This window comes from Podarcis vaucheri, assembly GCF_965113315.1.
Source record: "Podarcis vaucheri genome assembly, chromosome: 4".
NCBI classification, from domain to species: domain Eukaryota; kingdom Metazoa; phylum Chordata; class Lepidosauria; order Squamata; family Lacertidae; genus Podarcis; species Podarcis vaucheri.
Genome location: NC_138762.1, coordinates 73,904,327 through 73,922,982, shown reverse-complemented (window position 1 = coordinate 73,922,982; position 18,656 = coordinate 73,904,327). Strand labels below are relative to the sequence as shown.

Below are 18,656 nucleotides of genomic sequence, written 5' to 3'. Positions count from 1 at the left end.
CCATCCACGTAATTTCCCCCTCAGTGTTACGCAGTCTCTCTCTCTCTTTCTGATGCACACAAGAGGCAGAACACGTGAACCCTAAAGAGTGCCAACTCTAGCAACTCACAACGATCATTTTTAACAAGGCCGTCCCCGCCGAAGGCAAGACTAGGGAGAGCGATTTAACTAAGGGTGGGAATGAGAAAAGACGAACTAACAAAGAGTCCAGGCGCTCCAACTCTTCCTATCTTGACTTATTCGGATAATTTCATGACGTCGACTTGTTTCTAAAATCTTTTGATTGTCGTTTTGTATTGTGTCGATTCTGCACACCCACAGGAGCCAACTCCTGGGGGCCGAGGCCCCTTCAACATAAATAAATTTATTTGAAGTGCTGCCCCCCGCCCAAGTTGATGGGCACTGCCATTCAAATAGGGTGTGCGCAGCGCAACGCGTCTTGTGATCGATTATGCGATCCCCCTATTTTATTCAACTTGGCACCCCTGTGCTCACTGCTTTTTCTTCAGCGGCATATAAATCTTTTTACCAACTCCCAGCCTCCACGTGAGAAGATCGACCCCCCCCCCCAGCTCCGGCCCCAACGCAGCCTGTTTGATGCTTCAGCAGAGCTCGCTTCGCTCCTGCTCCGCGGCAGCGCGCCGGGCGAGCCCCTCTCCGCGCCGGGGCCCGGGCACTGCTTGGCTTGGCGGAGGGAGGGGCGGGGCCGCGGCGGCGGCCAATGAGCGCGAGGCCCCGCCCCCGCTGCCTGGGACGGGGGCGCGTCACAGGTTGCCTTTCGCCCCGTCGGCTGGCCGCGGCGGCGACTGGGCAGAGAGCAGCGCCGCATCGGCCGAGCTGCCCGCGGAAACCCCCCAAGGGCGCCTGGAGGACTTGCAGAGGGCAGCGCCGCTGGCAGAGGAGGGGACGCGCATGGTGTGGAGTGGTAGCAGGGATGGAGCCGGCAGGGTAAGCGGGGAATGAGGTCCGAGGGGCGCCCAGCAGCCTTGTCCTTGCACTGGAGGGGAGGGGAGGGGAGGGGGAGCCAAGATTTCTCCCATGATGGAGGCAGGAAGGGGCTATTGCATTTAAAGCCCACCCTCTAGATGGCGCACGTGTCCTGCACCACAACCCTGCGAGGTAGGATCGGCTGAGAGGCAGTGGCTGGTCCAAGGTTGGACTATGTCCTGCTAATAGCACCCTTTCCCTTCACCATGGGCGTAGCCAGGATTTATGTTAGGGGGGCAGACTTTTTTGCGGGGGCAGAACCTCATTTAGTTAAGTATTTTCATTGATTGGGGGGCAGCTGCCCCCTCCTGTTCCCCTTGGCAACGCCCATGCCCCTCACCCCGTGGGCGGATGGAGGGGGCAGCACGGGGTGGTTGCCAACGCATGGGTGAGGGTTGTTATTGCCTTGATCCGTTATAGCAAACCCGCCACGAGCCTTGGGGCAACCTTGAGGACTAGCGGATCGCCGAGGCATTAGCCTGTGTGCACCTACTCAGATGCAAGTCCTCCTGAGCTCGCATGCAAGCAGGCGTGCAGAGGACCGGGCCCTGTGGTTGCAGCCCTGATCACGCGGAGTTACATGCCGCTGAACTTTGACGGGCTTGCTCCGGAGTGAACGTCCCTTTAGCATCGTGCTGTTGGAAGAAGTGGGGGCTAGCTGGAGAAAACAAAAACGATCGCCAAAAACCACCGGCCTGTTAGGCTGATGCGAGACTCATTCTTCGTTTTAGCCTTGTTAATGGTCACCTTCTGCTTTTCTCCCTCTCAACTGCAAATGCACGGTCAGATATCAGAGAGTCGATATTTTGCTGGGGAATGTGAAGGAAGGAACGTGAAAATGGGCCTCCTTTTGCTGGTAAAAGGGAATGGAAGGAGACGTGCTCAGGTGTGCTTCTGCACAGCCTTTAAAAGATTTGTATTGAGTTTCGTTTTTTGATCGACCACCCAAAGGAAAGTTTGGTGGGTCCTGAACAGTAGGAAGGATCAAGTTCCTTCTTTTCCCTATCCCTCTGACATCTTTCCTTCTCTCTCTCAAAGTGAGGTTGAATTTGTCCCCGAAGCCCCACAGCAATCTGGGGCCACATACAATCTGGGGGATGTGTGAATGAATGTTTTAATTCACTTGCTCTCATCAGCAGGAAAGAAAGAGGCTAATCTTATCTGGTGATTTGTTGAGTGAGACAGGCCTGCTGGGAACCCTTCTCTCTCCCATCAGTATTGGATTTACTTAGCAGCTTACCCTGTTGGCTTTAAAGGATGCCTGGTAAGTGGATTTCTCCCCTCTCCCCTCTGTTCTTTGTTTCCTCCTTTGGGAACTACAAGATATGCATTTTCTCCAAGCAGTTTTCATTCTGAATACATTATACTGGGCACAGTTCATCAAGAAGAGAGTGAGAAGGAAGAGGTTGAATCCTACTGCATGCTTACTTTTGTTACCTAGTACACATGGCAGAAATACAGCCTTAGTACAGTGGTACCTCGGGTTACAGACACTTCAGGTTACAGACGCTTCAGGTTACAGACTCCGCTAACCCAGAAATATTACCTTGGGTTAAGAATTTTGCTTCATGATGAGAACAGAAATTGTGTGGTGGCGGCACAGTGGCAGTGGAAGGCCCCATTAGCTAAAGTGGTGCTTCAGGTTAAGAACAGTTTGAGATTAAGAACAGATCTCCAGAACAAATTAAGTTCTTAACCCGAGGTACCACTGTACATTCTTTCATTTCTCTTTTCTGATCTCAGCCATGTAGAACGACTCTTTCTTTATACATGTACATGAAATAGTTTTTTAAAGAATTGTATACATTTACTTCAGTGGGAGAGGGACGCGGGTGGCGCTTGCCGATCAGAAGGTCAGCGGTTCGAATCCCCGCGACGGGGTGAGCTCCCGTTGCTCGGTCCTAGCTCCTGCCAACCTAGGAGTTTGAAAGCACCTCACAGTGCAAGTAGATAAATAGGTACCACTCCGGCGGGAAGGTAAACGGCGTTTCCTTTCGCTGCTCTGGTTTGCCAGAAGTGGCTTAGTCATGCTGGCCACATGACCCGGAAGCTGTATACCGGCTCCCTTGGCCAATAAAGCGAGATGAACACCGCAACCCCAGAGTCGGTCACGACTGGACCTAATGGTCAGGGGTCCCTTTACCTTTTATTTCAGTGGGGCTTACTTCTGAATAAGTATGCGTAAGATTATGCAGAACATACGCTTGTGTAAGATTATGTAGAACATGGCCATTGGTCCATATGGCACTGTATTGTCTGCACGGACTGGCAGCGACTGCAGGGTTTGACGGGGGACATTCCCAGTCCTATCTAGAGAAGCCAGAGATTGAACCTGGGACCTTCTGCATGCAAACCCCTACCACTAGACTATGACCCTTTCTCTAGCAGATAACTACTGCACTGTATTCATAGAATCAGAGAGTTGGAAGGGACCCCAAGGGTCATCTAGTCCAACCCCCTGCAATGCAGGAATCTCAACTTGATCACATGTGCTTAAAAACCTCCAATGGAGAATCCACAACCTTCTAACATATTCTGTTCTGCTGTGGAACAGCTCTTACTGCCAGAAAGGTCTTCCTGGTGTTTTGTTGGAATCTCCCTTCTTTTGATGAAGCCCCCCCTTTTATTTAAAAAGCACTGAAAACTGTATCGTTTTTATTAGTTCACCTGTTTCCCGTAAGTAAATATAAACAACCCTATTTAATTCTTGTATGTTTCTCTATTGTGCCTGAAGTTTTATTCCGTTCGCACGAGCATAGCCTGGCAAAAGCAAAATCAGAAATAGTCTGTAATGAAGTAATTTCCCTTCTTTACATGCTAAGTGTTGTTTGATGAGCAACACATCTGCTTTCAAAAATAAACATCCAGTTGCAGTAGTTGAAGATTCCTTGCAAATGTGCAGGGAAATTATAGGTTTCGTTTTGGTTCCTAATTTTAAGGTTTAGCACCCGCTCATTTCCAAGGAGGAATTTGTATTATGCAAAACAGAGTCAATGATACTTAGACTCTTCACGTCACTTGCTTTCTGTACAACAGGGTTGTACAGTATCACGAGAGGGTTGCAATTTGGAGAATGTCTCCTCTTTCTATAGCTTGGGCCTAGGCCTGACTGCACTGGCAGTAATTTGTATGGATGGGATGTGGTACCTGCTTAGCCGGACCTCCATGAGGCCTGACAAGCTAAACTGGTACATCACATAAACTCTGTGTGTATGCTACACCCCATGTCCCAGAAAACTTTTGCAATTCACTGGCATTCCATAACAGTTGAGTGGGTGTGCAAATAATTATTTGAAGGCAGAGTACTTGAAGTCCACAGAAATAGCCCAATGCCCATTGGGTGCATAAAGGCAAAATCATAAATAGATGTCACGTGGCCACAAACAAAGGGCTGCTGTGTACATAGACTGATGTCAGTGTCCTAAATGTATTAAGGCACCTGTCTCTCCCAACAGTGTGCGATACAAAGCTCCAGCGGCGTAGCGTGAGTTGTCAGCACCCGGGGCAACGCAAGTAATTTGCGCCCCCTAACCCGGGACAAGACAAGTAACTTGCGCCCCCCCTAACCCCTAACCTGCAAGTTGCCGCTGGCGCTGCCGCCCAAATGACGCCGCTTGCCCGGAGGAGGAGGGGGGCAGAGAGGCGAGGAAAATGCAACGGCCCAGCAGCTGCAGCAGCACCGGCGGAGGCGGGGCTGTGAGGAGGGGCTGCCTGGCGCGTCCTCCGCGGCGAGCGTGGAGAGCCGCTGCCTGCCGGGCGCCTTCAGCCCGGGCGCGCGCACAGCTCGGCGGTTCCGCGAGACATGCGGCTCCGCTACAGCCTGCGCCCGAGGCTCTTCGGCGACTCCGGAGGCAGCGAGCGCGCCCCCCCAGATGTTGCGCCCGGTGCGGCCGGCACCCCTGGCACCCCCCACGCTACGCCACTGCAAAGCTCGCATGCCATCACTTGCACTCATAGGCTGGCTCACCCTATATGTTTGCATCTTTTTCAGTTGCACCAAGATTGCATGGGTGGGCCTCTGTGTGCATGAATCTATGTACAAGTGCATCATGTGTTATGCTTAATTCTATATTGTCTCTTTCACTATGGCAAAACAAAATCTGGGACATGTCATACAATCTGCTAATAGGAAGCAAAACCTTGCTAGCTTATGCAATTATTTACTTGTTTCTCTCAAAGGTTTATGTAAGCAAAAGAGCTAATTGTAGAGTCCACACACGTTTACAGAAATTGCAGCTTGGTAGGATGAGGCAAGAAGGTCCCCAGCTAATTCTCGGCTGCTGTCATAATGGACCACTCTGAAATGCTTGTTTACAGTGACAGACCAGGCCTTTGTGACCCTTGCTACCAATGATGTTTATTGCCACGGAGCTCTGGTTCTCGGACAGTCCTTGAGGAACCATAAAACATCTCGAAGGCTGGCAGTGCTAATTACATCTCAAGTCTCCAGTGCAATGAGGTGAGGACACGCTCTCAGATTCAATTAATTGAATATCTTCAAAATGTAAATGCAAATTCTGTTCCATAACCCTGATTACAAAATAACAATAAGCAGGCAGTGTGTTGAATGAGTTGCTTAATTCCCAATGAAATCATGTGTGGCCAGAAGTGTGAGCAAACAGGTTTTGTTTTGTTTAGAAAGCAAATTTCCTCTTGTGGCCCTATATTTGGATCACTTTGTGCACAGAACTGTAAGCAGAGACTGATCTACTTGGGTGACTGCATGAAGAAAAGAACTGCATTATGGGTTTTCAGCCATAAAAAGTCCAAACTCCAATTTACACACAGATATGGATAACATTTCAACATTCAGTTAGAGTGTGGGATGGTGTAAGCAGTCAATCAGGGTTTCCATTCCTTCCTGGGAACTGTGTGTATGAGTAGGAGAGCTCCTTTCAGAAAAACACAGGTCATACATTGGCCAGGAAGTGTGCCTGGTGCACATAGCATCACCAAGAGGGTGGGGCTTACCCTATGCATTTTCCCTTCTTCCTTTCCATGTTCAGACAGAACATCCAAAGAGGGCAATATTCTCTCCAAATATTTGTAACAGGTTTTTTTGTGGTGTTTCTCCCCAGCCCCCATTTCATTCACTTACCGGAAGCACCATCTATTGACAAATTTTGTAGGGAAACACAAACATATTTATTACAGTTACAGATAGGTAGCCGTGTTGGTCTGCCATAGTCAAAATAAAAAAATTCCTACCAGTAGCACCTTAAAGACCAACTAAGTTAGTCCTAGGTATGAGCTTTCGTGTGCATGCACACTTCTTCAGATACACTGAAACAGAAGTTGCCAGATCCTTCTATATAGTGAGAAGGTGGGGAGGGGTATTACTCAGAAGGGTGGTGGGAATGGGAGATTGGCAGATAGCTGAGATGAGCCTGTTGACGACTCTTAACGACTGTAATAGGTCTTATAGGAAAAGGCAAGGGGTGAAAAGGTGAGAAATGGCTTAGTCATGTATAATGGGATAAGAATCCAATGTCTTTGTTCAAACCAGGTCTCTCCATGGTTTTAAGTTTGGTAATGAGTTGCAATTCAGCAGCTTCTCGAGAAGCTCATTTTAAGGTCTCTTAGAAGAACTACAGATAGAAGTTTTGCTTCCTATCAGAAACAAAGAACTGAGGCTTATTCAAAGAAACCGATTGGCAGTAGGTTTAGACTAGATAAGACGAAAGTATTTTTTTGCCCAGTGGGCAATAAAGGCATACACACTTACCTGGGACAAAGTCCCATTGAATTCCATGGGGCTTGCTTCTGAGTAGACATGTCTAGCACTTGGCTATAAATTATGGAATTCGCTCCTGCCAGATGTACCAATAGTACCTGCAACAAAATGTTTACTGTTCCAAGTGTTAGCCATGCCTTCCTTCCACTTGCTCTGCTACCTTTCTGTGGCCACTGAGAATATTTAGTCTTCAAATGGGCTGTACTAGAAACCCTCCTTGATAGGATCATTTTCTCTATCTTAATATTTTCTGCAGATGTTGTGGGTTTTCCTGAACCTGCTGATACCCCCTCCCCTTGCTCAGGGATGGTGTCGTTTTGGCTATGTAAAAGTCAGCACTCATGCCTGAACATAAAAACAGAGGAAATGACAGCTCAGTGGAACTTGATAGTCAGAAGCCGTCCTTGTATCAGACTACTAGATGCTGGAGACAAGCAGCAGGAGAGAACATTCATGCTCTGCTTTGAGCTTCCAGGTCTACGCATCTGGCTTCCTGCTGTTGGAAACACAGTCAGTTCCTCCATTACATATTGATCATTACCCAGTTACAGTTGTACCTTGGTTTTTTAACACAATGCGGTCCGGAAGTCCGTTTGACTTCTGCAATGTTCAAAGACCAAGGTGCGGCTTCCAATTGGCTGCAGGAGCATCCTGCAGCCAATTGGAAGCTGTGGAAGCCACGCCAGACGTTTGGCTTCCAAGGCAAAGTTCGCAAACCGGAACACCTACTTCCAGTTTTATGGCGTTCGAGTTCCAAATTGTTCGTGAACTAAGCTGTTCAAAAACCAAGGTACGGCTGTATTCCTCATCATTTGGCAGTCGCTTGAACCAAAATGGATATTGAATCGTTCTTCTAAGTCTTATGATTATTTATGACCAACTTTGATTATTAGTTGACATTTTAAATAGTCAGATTGGTTTTGACCTGTAATCTTTGGTTCTTGTGTGGCGTCTTTAACTTGTTTCCCTTACATTTTGTTCCTGCTCCTTAGTTAACAGCAACTGCTTCTTATAGTTCATAGGTAGTGGATACTGGCTTTTGGTTTTCTTATATTTCTAATGTGACTTTGTTTGCTTGTTTATCTTGCATCTAGTAGATACTACAGGCATCGCCCCACTCATGTGGGGGTTACATTCCCAGGTATTGCATATATACATGAAATCACGTATAGTGGGGGGCACCATTTAGAAAGCCTGTAAACATCTTCTAAACCCCTGGAAATTCTTGAAAACCCTTTAAAAACCAGCTGCACTTACCAGACTGGCATAAATGGTGCCTCTCAGTCTTCCTAATCTCTGGAGGACGATGTGGAAATGACAACAAGGGGGGGGGGGTAGACCGGTACCCTGAAGTGCTTGGCTGTGATTTAGAGGTACCTCCTTTCTCAAACTTCAACTCTCCACCAGGTCAGTGCAAAGGCTCATGGGATTGCAGTTTTCCTACTCTTTGTGGCTGTTTTTGCCCTTTCGGCACCTTTTGGCAGTTTAAAGCAAACACGTGTAAGTGTGGAGATGCCTGTATTTGTTTTTAAAAATCCAGCTGCTGTTCTCAGTTCAGTTTAATGTCAGAAACCCTGCACTGCATTTCTTGCAAAAGCAGATGTCTCAAGGCTCCCAATCTTGTATTTTACTTGTTTTGTCAGGGCTGCCCTCAACACCGTATTTGACACAGTGGTGGATGTGAATGAAATTGACAGCAATGACTCTATGCACTTGGCTTTGCTGGAGAGACTGGAACTGGGTGTAACCTTTACCAAACTTCATTGCTGGACTCTTACTCAGTATAGCAAATGTGTCTTCATGGATGCAGACACACTGGTAAGGGAAGCACCAGTTAGAAAAAGAAAGTTTTGCCATGTTGCTTTCAGTAACTGGCGACCTTTTTGCTGATTGTTGTGGGGTTTCAATGGAAGAGGTTTATATGTGGGTTGGGGGAAATCCTTGACATCTGTGTAGGTTTGTAAATACCATATTGGCCTGAATATAAGCAGCACCTTTAAAATGGGCGGCGGGGGGGGGGTGATACCTGAATATAAGCTGCTCCATTCCTCACTGCTCCTGGCTGCATACTGGGTGGGTGTGGGAAGCCTTTCCCCTTCCTCACTTTCTCCCTTCCCAGCCTTGGGGGAGAGGACGGGGGACTACGCATGGGGCGGGCGCCTCTTTGCCGCGCTCCTGGCACTGTTTGCCCTGCGCTCCTGGCTGCATACAGTAAGGTCATGAATATAAGTCACACTTTAACTTTTCACGGTCGGAAATTGGGGGGAAAGTGTGGGTTATATTCAGGCCAATACGGTATGTGTGCATAGCACATACATATGAACAATATATGTACACTGTAGGTGCATATCTGTACTTTGTTGTTCAGTGCAGAATGTCAGTACAGTTATAAAACTCCAGCTATCTATATCTATAACTATATCTACACACTTTAGGGTGTAGAATGTTCTATTCTGTTATTGAGACGGGAAACCATGAATGCTTAGCAGTCCTGCAGTACGTTTTAAAGTGCCTCCCATCATTTCCAATGTGAGAAGCAACACACTGGTGTGTTCATATTGATGCTGATTGCGGGGCTGAAGGGGAGTGGTGAATGGTAGGAGATGACATAGCCAGTTGATAAAGACAAAACTGCCAAGAAAGAGTTTTGAACCCCTGAAATTTGTATAATAGGGAGATTGGCTATGATTCCAACATGCCACATCTTTTCTAGGTACTGTGCAATATTGACGAGCTGTTTGACCGGGAAGAACTCTCAGCAGCTCCAGATTCTGGCTGGCCAGACTGCTTTAACAGTGGTGTGTTTGTTTTCAAACCTTCTTTGAAAACCTACAACCTCCTCCTGCAGTTTGCAAATGAACATGGCAGCTTTGATGGTAAGTTCACCCGCTCCCCTTCCTGGTTCTGCTTGAGTGAGGTCCACGCTGGTGAAGTTCTTTGACGATGTGAACTTTTGATGGAGCTGGACCCTTACTACAGCCAATGTGTTTTCATGGATGCAGACACTTTAGTAAGGCCACTGATCTCTGAAATGGCAGGCTAGGATGAAAGTTCAGAAGTAGATGCTACCGAAAAGTGAGAGGAAAGTACGTCAAACAGCAATTGCTACTGTAAATGGCTTTCATATATACAACTTTCCCCATTTCCTGTATCATCTAGCAGTTCATATTAGATTGTGTCATGGTGTCTCAAGTACCTTTCCTCACTTTGGCTTCACCGGCTACTATTTGCTGGGTGGGGAAGTTGGCTAAATAAATCCACCCCATAAACTGTTGGCATTTTCAGTGCTGGCTGTGGTTTTCGTTATCTCATAGCTCTAGTATTCCATAAAGAGGAATGTACAGGGATGGAGAACTTGTGGTCCTCCAGATATTGCTGGACTCCAACTCCCATCATCCTCAGCAAGCATGGTCAATTGTCAGGAATAATGGAAGTTGGAGTCAGGCATCAGCTGGAAGCCCACAAGTTCCTCTTGCTGATGTCTTTTTTCCAAATATAGCATGCCATGTAAAAATGGGAAGAAGGAACGAGAAACATCAGTTTCGGAATAAAAATTTGGGCAGGTGGTCAAAACCAATTGTCAGTACCGTTTGGCATGAGTAAGTTTGTGTTTGAAGATTAAATGGTGGTTTATGTTATATGTTCTTTTCAATACTTTAGGAGGTGATCAGGGATTGTTAAACAGTTTCTTCAACAACTGGGCAACAACAGACATTAACAAACACTTGCCATTTCTCTATAATCTAAGCAGCAGTGTTGTCTACACCTATGCCCCTGCTTTTCAATAGTAAGTACAGAAATATACCTCTCTATAATACATTGGTGAATGTCTACCTTACTCTAGGGCTGAAATCTCAGTGGCAGACCCTTGCATGGGCAAAAATATCTCTTCTAAAGACTTATGCTTACAGGTTTCTCTTTGTCATAGCTGATAATGGGATGTATGTACACACATGCAACACAAGATTGTTCACAACCAAGATCATATATAGGTGTTGAACCTCTCGTAGAATCGTAGAATTGGAAAGGGTCCTGAGGATCATCTGGTCCAACGCCTTGCAATGTGTCAAAACAGTTTCAAAAGCAAGCCTGATTTAGGAAATCCGTAATTGGCTATTCTGAAGTTACTGATCACCTTGTGTCATACATAGCATTACTATCAGTATATATATGTAGGTCCTAAATATGGTGATCAACTGGTGAATTTATTTATATGGCAAAAAACATTCAGCTTGCTGTTTCTGACCATTATGTTTATGCAAAACCAGTGATCAGGTTGGAATAGTTTGACTGCCGTGTTTGTGTAATCTGGAAGAAGCAATGGCACACCCAAGCATGCAAAACTATGAACACCTAATTATGCACCAGAGCAAAAACTATTTGCTTGATAAGCAATAGAAAAGCAAATGAGACAGCCCATGCAATGCTCAACTGGAAAACCAAAATTCTCTACCAGGTACTGATGGGATGCTTTCGCTTTAAATGTGCAAGAATCCCTCCTTGTTGATGTGTAATGGAATGGAAGGCCTTTTACACTTAGAAGAGGCCATAGGTGATGGAACAGGATGAGTGAGACTGATGTGTTTCCAGGGCCACTACAAAACAATGGCATCTTGCTGAACAGCATTCTGTCCATCCTGCCTTCATCATCAGCCATGGCTTCCAGCCATAATTTAAAATCCCCCTCCCATGTTGAACATGGTGACACCTTCTAGTTCTTCCTTGCCCTCCCAAGTGCATTGTCAAGTTCATGCTCCTGTTGTCTAATGAGCAGTTTGCAAGGAGTTTACTTTCTCCCCCTGCCTCCGCACAACCAGCAAGGACATTATTCCTGCTGTCCATTGGCAGAGATGAAGGGAAGGGCACTCTGACCCTTGTCACTAGCCACTGGAAGGCTGCACATCTCCTTCCCAAGAGGCCACTTTCTGGCAAGGGTGACTTCAGCCATTGGTTCAATGACAGATTGCTACAATGAGCTTCTTTCAGTCTTCCACCCAACAAGAGCACTGCTGCTGGTGTGACAATAGAGGCCTTTCCCACCAAGCAGACGAACAAGGCCTGATGAGTGCTTGCACCACCTCCATCTCAGCAAGAACACTAGCAAAGGAAGATCATTCTGGCCCCAGCTAGATGCAAATGCCTGTTATCAACTCACATCTTAGTACTAGAATTATCAAGCTGATTTCCCTCCTCTACACTTATGTATTTGTTTGTTTGTAAGCCAGGGCCTGTTTTATTTTCACTTATGTTTCGCTCCTGCAGTGGTACTGTGTATTGAATTTTAATTGCTGTGAGTCGCTGGATTTTTTTTTAATAAAAAAACTACATACCCATGAATGAATGAATGAATAAATAAATAAATAGTTCTGCAATGCCTTGGCAGAGATGAACCATCTTGCATCTGCTTTTTTAAAAATGGGGCTTAATATAAACTCATGTTTAAGATTACATGTGTCCTTTTTGTAGTTTTGGCAAAGATGCAAAGGTAGTCCACTTCTTGGGACCATCAAAGCCATGGAACTATAAATACAATCCTCAAACAGGAACAGTGATAGAAGATGGTTCATCCTCATTATCTAACAGTCAGCTCTGTTTCCTTCAACTCTGGTGGACAACATACAGTTCTGATGTACTGCCATTACTGGAAAAAACACAGGAGTCTTCTGAGCCACAAATCCAGAGAGAAGAGGTAAAATTTTTGGAAGGGAAGCTTTTTGGTTCGGTTTCCTTGCTTTGTGAAAAATGGCTTTTGAACCCGCAATAACTTTTGTTATATACCACAGGGGTATGTTCAAAGAAAAAGGGGAGGAATATAGGCAAACATCGCCTCCCGCACCACCATGCATCCCTGAGGCACACCTAAAGCACTTCTTGGGATATGTGTTTGAATGTGCATTGCCATTCCCTGCCTGGCAAAACTATTCACATTTTAAAGGAGAATTTGAGCTACATTAGAACAGCGATCTGCATATAATATAGTTGTTAGCAGTGATAATAGAATGACAACTGTCAAAATAAATAAAAAGTGAAATGTAGCGGAAAAGGAGACAGAATATTTAAAATGTGTGGAGTACAAACATAGGAACTTTCATGGATGAAAAACTTCCAAAATTACATTAATTTTTGTTGTTATTAGCCAAACTTGAGTGGAGATGAAAGTAAATTGGAAAGAGGAAATCCTGCCATTAGCAGTTCTTTGCCAGCAAATGAGGAACATGTATCTGAAACAGTTGTAAGCTCACCTGATGAGTTATTTGCCAAAAAGGTAAGTACTTTTTATTTCTGCTAATTAGTTACAGTAAACTTAATTCTAAAAATTTCATGATGCTTCCAAGTATTTAAAATTGCTTTAAAGTATTGTGCCAGCTTATCTCCCAACTATATATGACGTGAGTGTGCTTAAAATCTGAGGGGGGGGGATTCCATTGGAAAAGCAATGAAATTAGAATTTCAATTGTAAATAAGTTACTATAATGTTATTTTCTGTTTTAAAATGAGTGGCTTTGGATCAGACAGAGAGCAGCAGCATTTGTATGATTCTAGTTTCCTCTCATCAGTTTTCTGCTTCTTGTTTGAGCCTTGTAGATGCACATATCTGAGTGGGGAGGGATCTCCTTAAAGGATTTAGGAAAAGACATAGAAGCCTGGTGATACTAACAGCATGCTTATACCTCATTGAGTTCACTTGGGGTTTTCTTCCCAGTAGGATCGCAGCCTCAGAGTGAGGCACTCCATTTCTGACTACTTTTGGGAACAGTGTCTTCTCTCCAGAGCAGAGATGGGGCTTATTAAACTATATTCAGTTTGATCCTTAATGCTTTTACTTGACAACATGCTATGTTGCAGTCAGTGGAACTGCAGTCCTATCTTGGTTCTCGAACGACATCCGTTCTGGAAGTCCGTTCGACTTCTGAAAACATCTGAAAACCAAGGTGCGGCTTCCAATTGGCCGCAGGAGCTTCCTGCACTCAATCAGAAGCCGTGTAAGCCGCGACGGATGTTTTGCTTCCCAAAAAGTTTGCAAACTGGAACATGCAAAACATCCGTCGCGGCTTACACGGCTTCTGATTGAATTCTAATTCTAAAAATTTCATGATGCTTCCAAGTATTTAAAATTGATTTAAAGTATTGTGCCAGCTTATCTCCCAACTATATATGACGTGAGTGTGCTTAAAATCTGAGGGGGGGGATTCCATTGGAAAAGCAATGAAATTAGAATTTCAATTGTAAATAAGTTACTATAATGTTATTTTCTGTTTTAAAATGTTTGAGGAACCCCATTTAAAAATGAGGATTTTTTAAGGTGACTCTGGCTGGAATCTTAAGCAATCCAAACCCAAGAACGTCCTCAATGAGGGATTGGAACAAGTGGATCTCTGGCTCAGCCAGGCTGTACCAGTTGAAATCCTGCATCCTGCCTCAGCCAGGGCTCAGCCAAAGAAGTGTAAGCCAAGACCAAACTAAGTCCCCCCAAAGTGGTGTGGTAGGATGGGCAAGGGGAGAAATACCCCACCCCAAACTTCATTCAGCTCAGTCACATGACTTATCAACTCTATTTTAAAGGCTTGTTTTCCCTCTGCCAGGCTCAGGCCAGCCCTGCCGCTGAAGGGAGTTTGGAATGGGAGTGTTTACCTTGGCATAACTTCAGTTGGTTTCCTATATTTCAGATTGCTTTGCCAGGGAGCAATACAAACCCAAGGTCTACCAGGACAAACTGAGTTTGGAGTAGATGTATTTCTGGCTGATCTGGCTAAAGTCTTGGCTCAGCCTGGAGATGCCCCATTTTAAGTCTTCTACTCCAGCTCAGCCAGCTCAGCAAAGGGATGTTATGGATGGGAGAGCAGAGGACAGGGCAGGTGGAGACTTATCCCTGTTCCAAACTCAGTTCAGCTTGGTCATGTGATCTAGCAACTGAAAGGAAGTTATGCTGGTGAAAAGGGTCATGTAAATCAACTTCTTTTTTAAAGGCTTGCTTTCCCTCTGCCAGGCTTGGGCTGGCTCAACCAGCAGTGACCCCACTTTTGAATGGAGTTTGGAATAGGGGTAAGTTACACCAGCATAATTTACCCCTGTGTATATTGGCTTCCTATAATTTAAATTGCTGTGTTAGTTAGGGTTGCCATACGTCTGGAATTTCTCAGTCCATTGCCCGGTTTCTGGGCAGGAATTGCTTTACTGTCTGGGAAAATCTGGCCGTATGGCAAGCTCAACAACTTTTGTGTCCAGATGTTCACTTTTTGAAATATGGCAACCCTAGAGTTAGTGAGATACCACCCATTCATTGTATATAAGTAGGGTAGAGTGGATGTTAGTTAGTGGTCACTACACGTTAGTGGTCACTACACATCTCTGTGGGTTGTGGCATACCGTACTGATATTCTGAATAGCTGAATCACAACAGAAGAGGCTAGTTGCTCTTATTCTGTTTTTCTTTTGCAGCTTATTTTGAACCTGTAAGTTACTTCTACTTCAAAAGAAATGATTGATCAAGTGATGATGTATGGGCCAGGCTCCGTAATGGCTCTGATAAAAACTGATCTCTTATTTTCTGAATGAGCAGTAAAACAGGCACTTTATTTTTATCAGTCTGTACAGAAAGCTGAGGGCAGTCTTGAGGTCCACATTGCTGAGCCAAGTGAATCTTCACCAGAGCCCACTTTTAACCCAACTCCTCAGGAAACTGTGAAAATGGTAAATATGAGTATATGCCTTTTGGGGGCAACGTTTATTTCTGCATTCTGATCTGAGAGCAGTGATTTTAGAATGGGCATCTTCATAAGATAATCTGTACAGACAAACAGCGACATGATCTGCTAATTTTGTTTTGTTTTTGAAAGAAGAAATGGGGAGGGGAAATGGACGAAGCACTTGAAGGCATTCTGAGCCTTGGGAGCAAGGGAATAGCCAAGAACCTGAAAATGTCTGAATGGGAAACACGTCCAGTATGGTGGGAATGACAGCAGAGTATTTGGAGGACGGGAGCCAAAATTATGGCTTGCTTACATTTGCTATGAGACACTAGCTCTGTTCAGATGCTCTGCTCCTTTGGGTGATTCCAATTATGTGAGGAGGGAGGTCAGGGAGCTGCTGCCTGGCTCTGCACATTCTGTTTCACTCTTTGCACTCATCCCTTCCATACCTTGAGGACTGAACTTGTGCAACATTGAGCATTCTCCGCTGTGCAATTTCTACTCATATACAAGCCCTAGAAGATCCAAGTTCTAAATAGCACAGGGAGTCTCCTTGAGAGGGTGGGGGACTAGGGAGCACCCCCCCTCCACTCCCTCACATTGTTAGAATCCTAGTGTGGGGAAATTCTTCAGTTTTGCTACTCAGACCAAACAATCTGTGCACATCTCTATTCCCATACAGCACTGTAATAATGTCCCTCAAGTAACCTGAGCTACTCTATTCTCTGTATTAATATATAGCTCATCTTCTAGTTGCCCTGGGCACTGAAAAGTCAACTGTTTGCACTATTATCAGAATCTTGAAACTAGCTTTCAGGCTTTTATGTTTTGCCTGAAAATGGTACAAATGGCATTTCTTGATCTCCCTTTTCGCAGGACGACGTTACCAGCTCTGTTTCAGAGCTATGTATTCAGCCAAATCCAGAGGTGCTAAGTGCAGAAGATGAACGAAGAAAATGGGAGGAAGGCCACATTGACTATCTGGGGAAAGATGCTTTTGAAAACATTAAAAAGAAGTTAGATTCCTTTTTATTATAGATCTTGCCCGTATACGCTTACAGGGGCCGACTGCTGTTTAAATTTACAACATCTGTGGAATCTCCAGGGCAGGGCCCTTTCTGTTTTGCAGGGGGGAATGCAAACAAAAATAGCACCGTGAAAATGGTTGTGCTTGCTAAATGCACCTGTGTATACATTGTGACAGTATGCATTGCTTCCAGAGAATGAAACACAATGGGCTTCTAAAACTGCCTTACATGAGTCAGAACACTGGGTCAGCTTAGCCAATACTGATTATTCTGCCTGGCAGCATCCTCTAGGCTTGTATAGTAAAGCTACTTGAGAAATGCTTAACTGAAAATGCCAGGGGACCTTCCGTCTGCATTTCTTGTGTGGTTTTTGGTGGGACAATCCACAGTGCCTAGTTGCACAGTCTACTGGTACTGCAGCTATTTAATCTTCATTCATTTTTGCAGCTCATTGTGTTTTGTCGGACCAATGTTGTTTTCTTTTGGATTTATTTACTTTTGTTTTGGACCAACTTCTATAGATAAGCATGATAAAGACTTTGGAATCCATTAGATCATTCTCTCTCTCCCTCCCTCCCTCTCTCTCCCTCCCCCCTTTCTCTTTCTCTCATGCAGATGGGTGCTGTACACTCTGCTAAAAACAAACCCCTGTTTTTATTACTGATCTATAGTGCCTCATGAAATATTCTCACCTTCATCTGAGAGCATGAAAAATGGCTTTATACTAATGAACCAAATATGGCATCCTATTTGATTCTTCGGTTTGGCAGGTACAAATATTGGAAATAAAAAGTCCAAAGACTTCTAAGGCAGGACTGATGTACACACAGCAGACTCTGTGTTTTAACACCCATCCATAGAGGATTCCTGTGTGTTCAGTAAACTTGTCTTTCTCCCTTCCCTCTGCCCTCAGGGCTGAGGAACCAGTGGCCCTCCAGACATTGTTGGACTCAAAATCCCATCAGCCCCAGATGACCAGGAATGATGGGCATTGTAGTATAGCAACTTCTGGAGAGCCACTGGTTCCCCACTCCTGATTTACCTGTGGTGTGCTCTCAAGCAGTACAGTAGATGGCTAAGGTGGTCTCTGTATACTTTCTGTATCCCCACCCAATCCTGCTTGTTGTAAGTTGGGCATACTCTGAAGCATAAATTACCTCAAGATGCTAGGGTGGAACTGGAAGTGCTGGTCTCCTCCTAAGGCCTAGCTTAGTGCCCATATGTGCAAACTTGTGTGTGTGTGTGTGGGGGGGGGGAATAGAGCTACATCGAGCCTATAGGAATCTTTAGTATATTCCATGATTTCATGGACCATGGCCATAGTTTTCTGTTTTTAGGAATTACCAGGATGTGTGTGTTTTGGGGAAAGAAGTTTCTTTTCTGTTTTTGGTTCTTGGGTAACTAAAATTCTGTTTAATTTTTTTCCTGTTGAGAACAATTGAAGTACATCTTTCTTCAGAGCTTACCATAGCTTACAAGGTGAGGAGGTGGATAGTTTATTAGATGGTTGACACGTGGAATCAAACACCTTCTACAATGGTGCTAATATAGGACTTTTGTACTGCTTTATACCGTATTTTTCGCTCTATAAGACGCACCAGACCACATGACGCACCTAGTTTTTGGAGGAGGAAAACAAGAAAAAAATATTCTGAATCTCAGAAGCCAGAACAGCAAGAGGGATCGCTGCGCAGTGAAAGCAGCAATCCCTCTTGCTGTTCTGGCTTCTGGGATAGCTGCGCAGCCTGCATTCGCTCCATAAGACACACACACATTCCCCCTTTTTAGGAGGGGAAAAATGAGTCTTATAGAGCACGGGTGTCAAACACAAGGCCCGCGGGCCGAATCCGGCCCGCCAGACCTCGTCATGTGGCCCGTGGATGGGGGAGGGAAAGGGGCCCGGGGCGGAGGGACACACATTGCGGCTGCGCACGCGCGGGAGGCCTTACCTCGCTCTCCGCCCGCCCGCCCTGACATCCGTTGAAAGAGTGCAGCGCGCGCGGGCGCACCCTCTCGGCGTTTGAGCCCGCCCTCCTGCGCATGCTCGACAAGGGCGGGGGAGAGAGAGATAGAAATGGCAGGGGCGGAGCTTGGGTGTGTAGGTGGGAAATGTTTTCGCACATGGGCAGGGCCGCCTCCGCCCGGCATGGACTTTCTCCCTTCATGCGCACGCGCCTCACGCCCCACCTGCCACCGCTTCTCGGGGAAAGAGGCTCT

General features: G+C 45.5%; 1 protein-coding gene across 3 annotated transcripts; it reads left to right on the top strand.

Moving 5' to 3' along the window:
* Positions 1–778: 778 nt before the first annotated feature.
* On the top strand, positions 779–18,128 carry GYG2 (glycogenin 2). Of its 3 annotated transcripts, none has more exons than XM_082220130.1 (10): positions 779–948; positions 2,127–2,251; positions 5,305–5,446; positions 8,365–8,539; positions 9,435–9,597; positions 10,382–10,508; positions 12,188–12,410; positions 12,858–12,986; positions 15,308–15,412; positions 16,288–18,128. In XM_082220130.1, the coding sequence occupies exons 2-10, from the start codon at positions 2,245–2,247 to the stop codon at positions 16,447–16,449; spliced, it is 1,233 nt and encodes a 410-aa protein (XP_082076256.1). In that variant the 5' UTR covers positions 779–948; positions 2,127–2,244; the 3' UTR covers positions 16,450–18,128. The 3 variants fall into 3 exon arrangements, with proteins under 3 accessions (XP_082076256.1, XP_082076257.1, XP_082076255.1); XM_082220131.1 differs by having other exon boundaries at positions 2,124–2,251; XM_082220129.1 differs by having other exon boundaries at positions 1,408–2,251.
* The last annotated feature ends 528 nt before the right edge of the window (positions 18,129–18,656 follow it).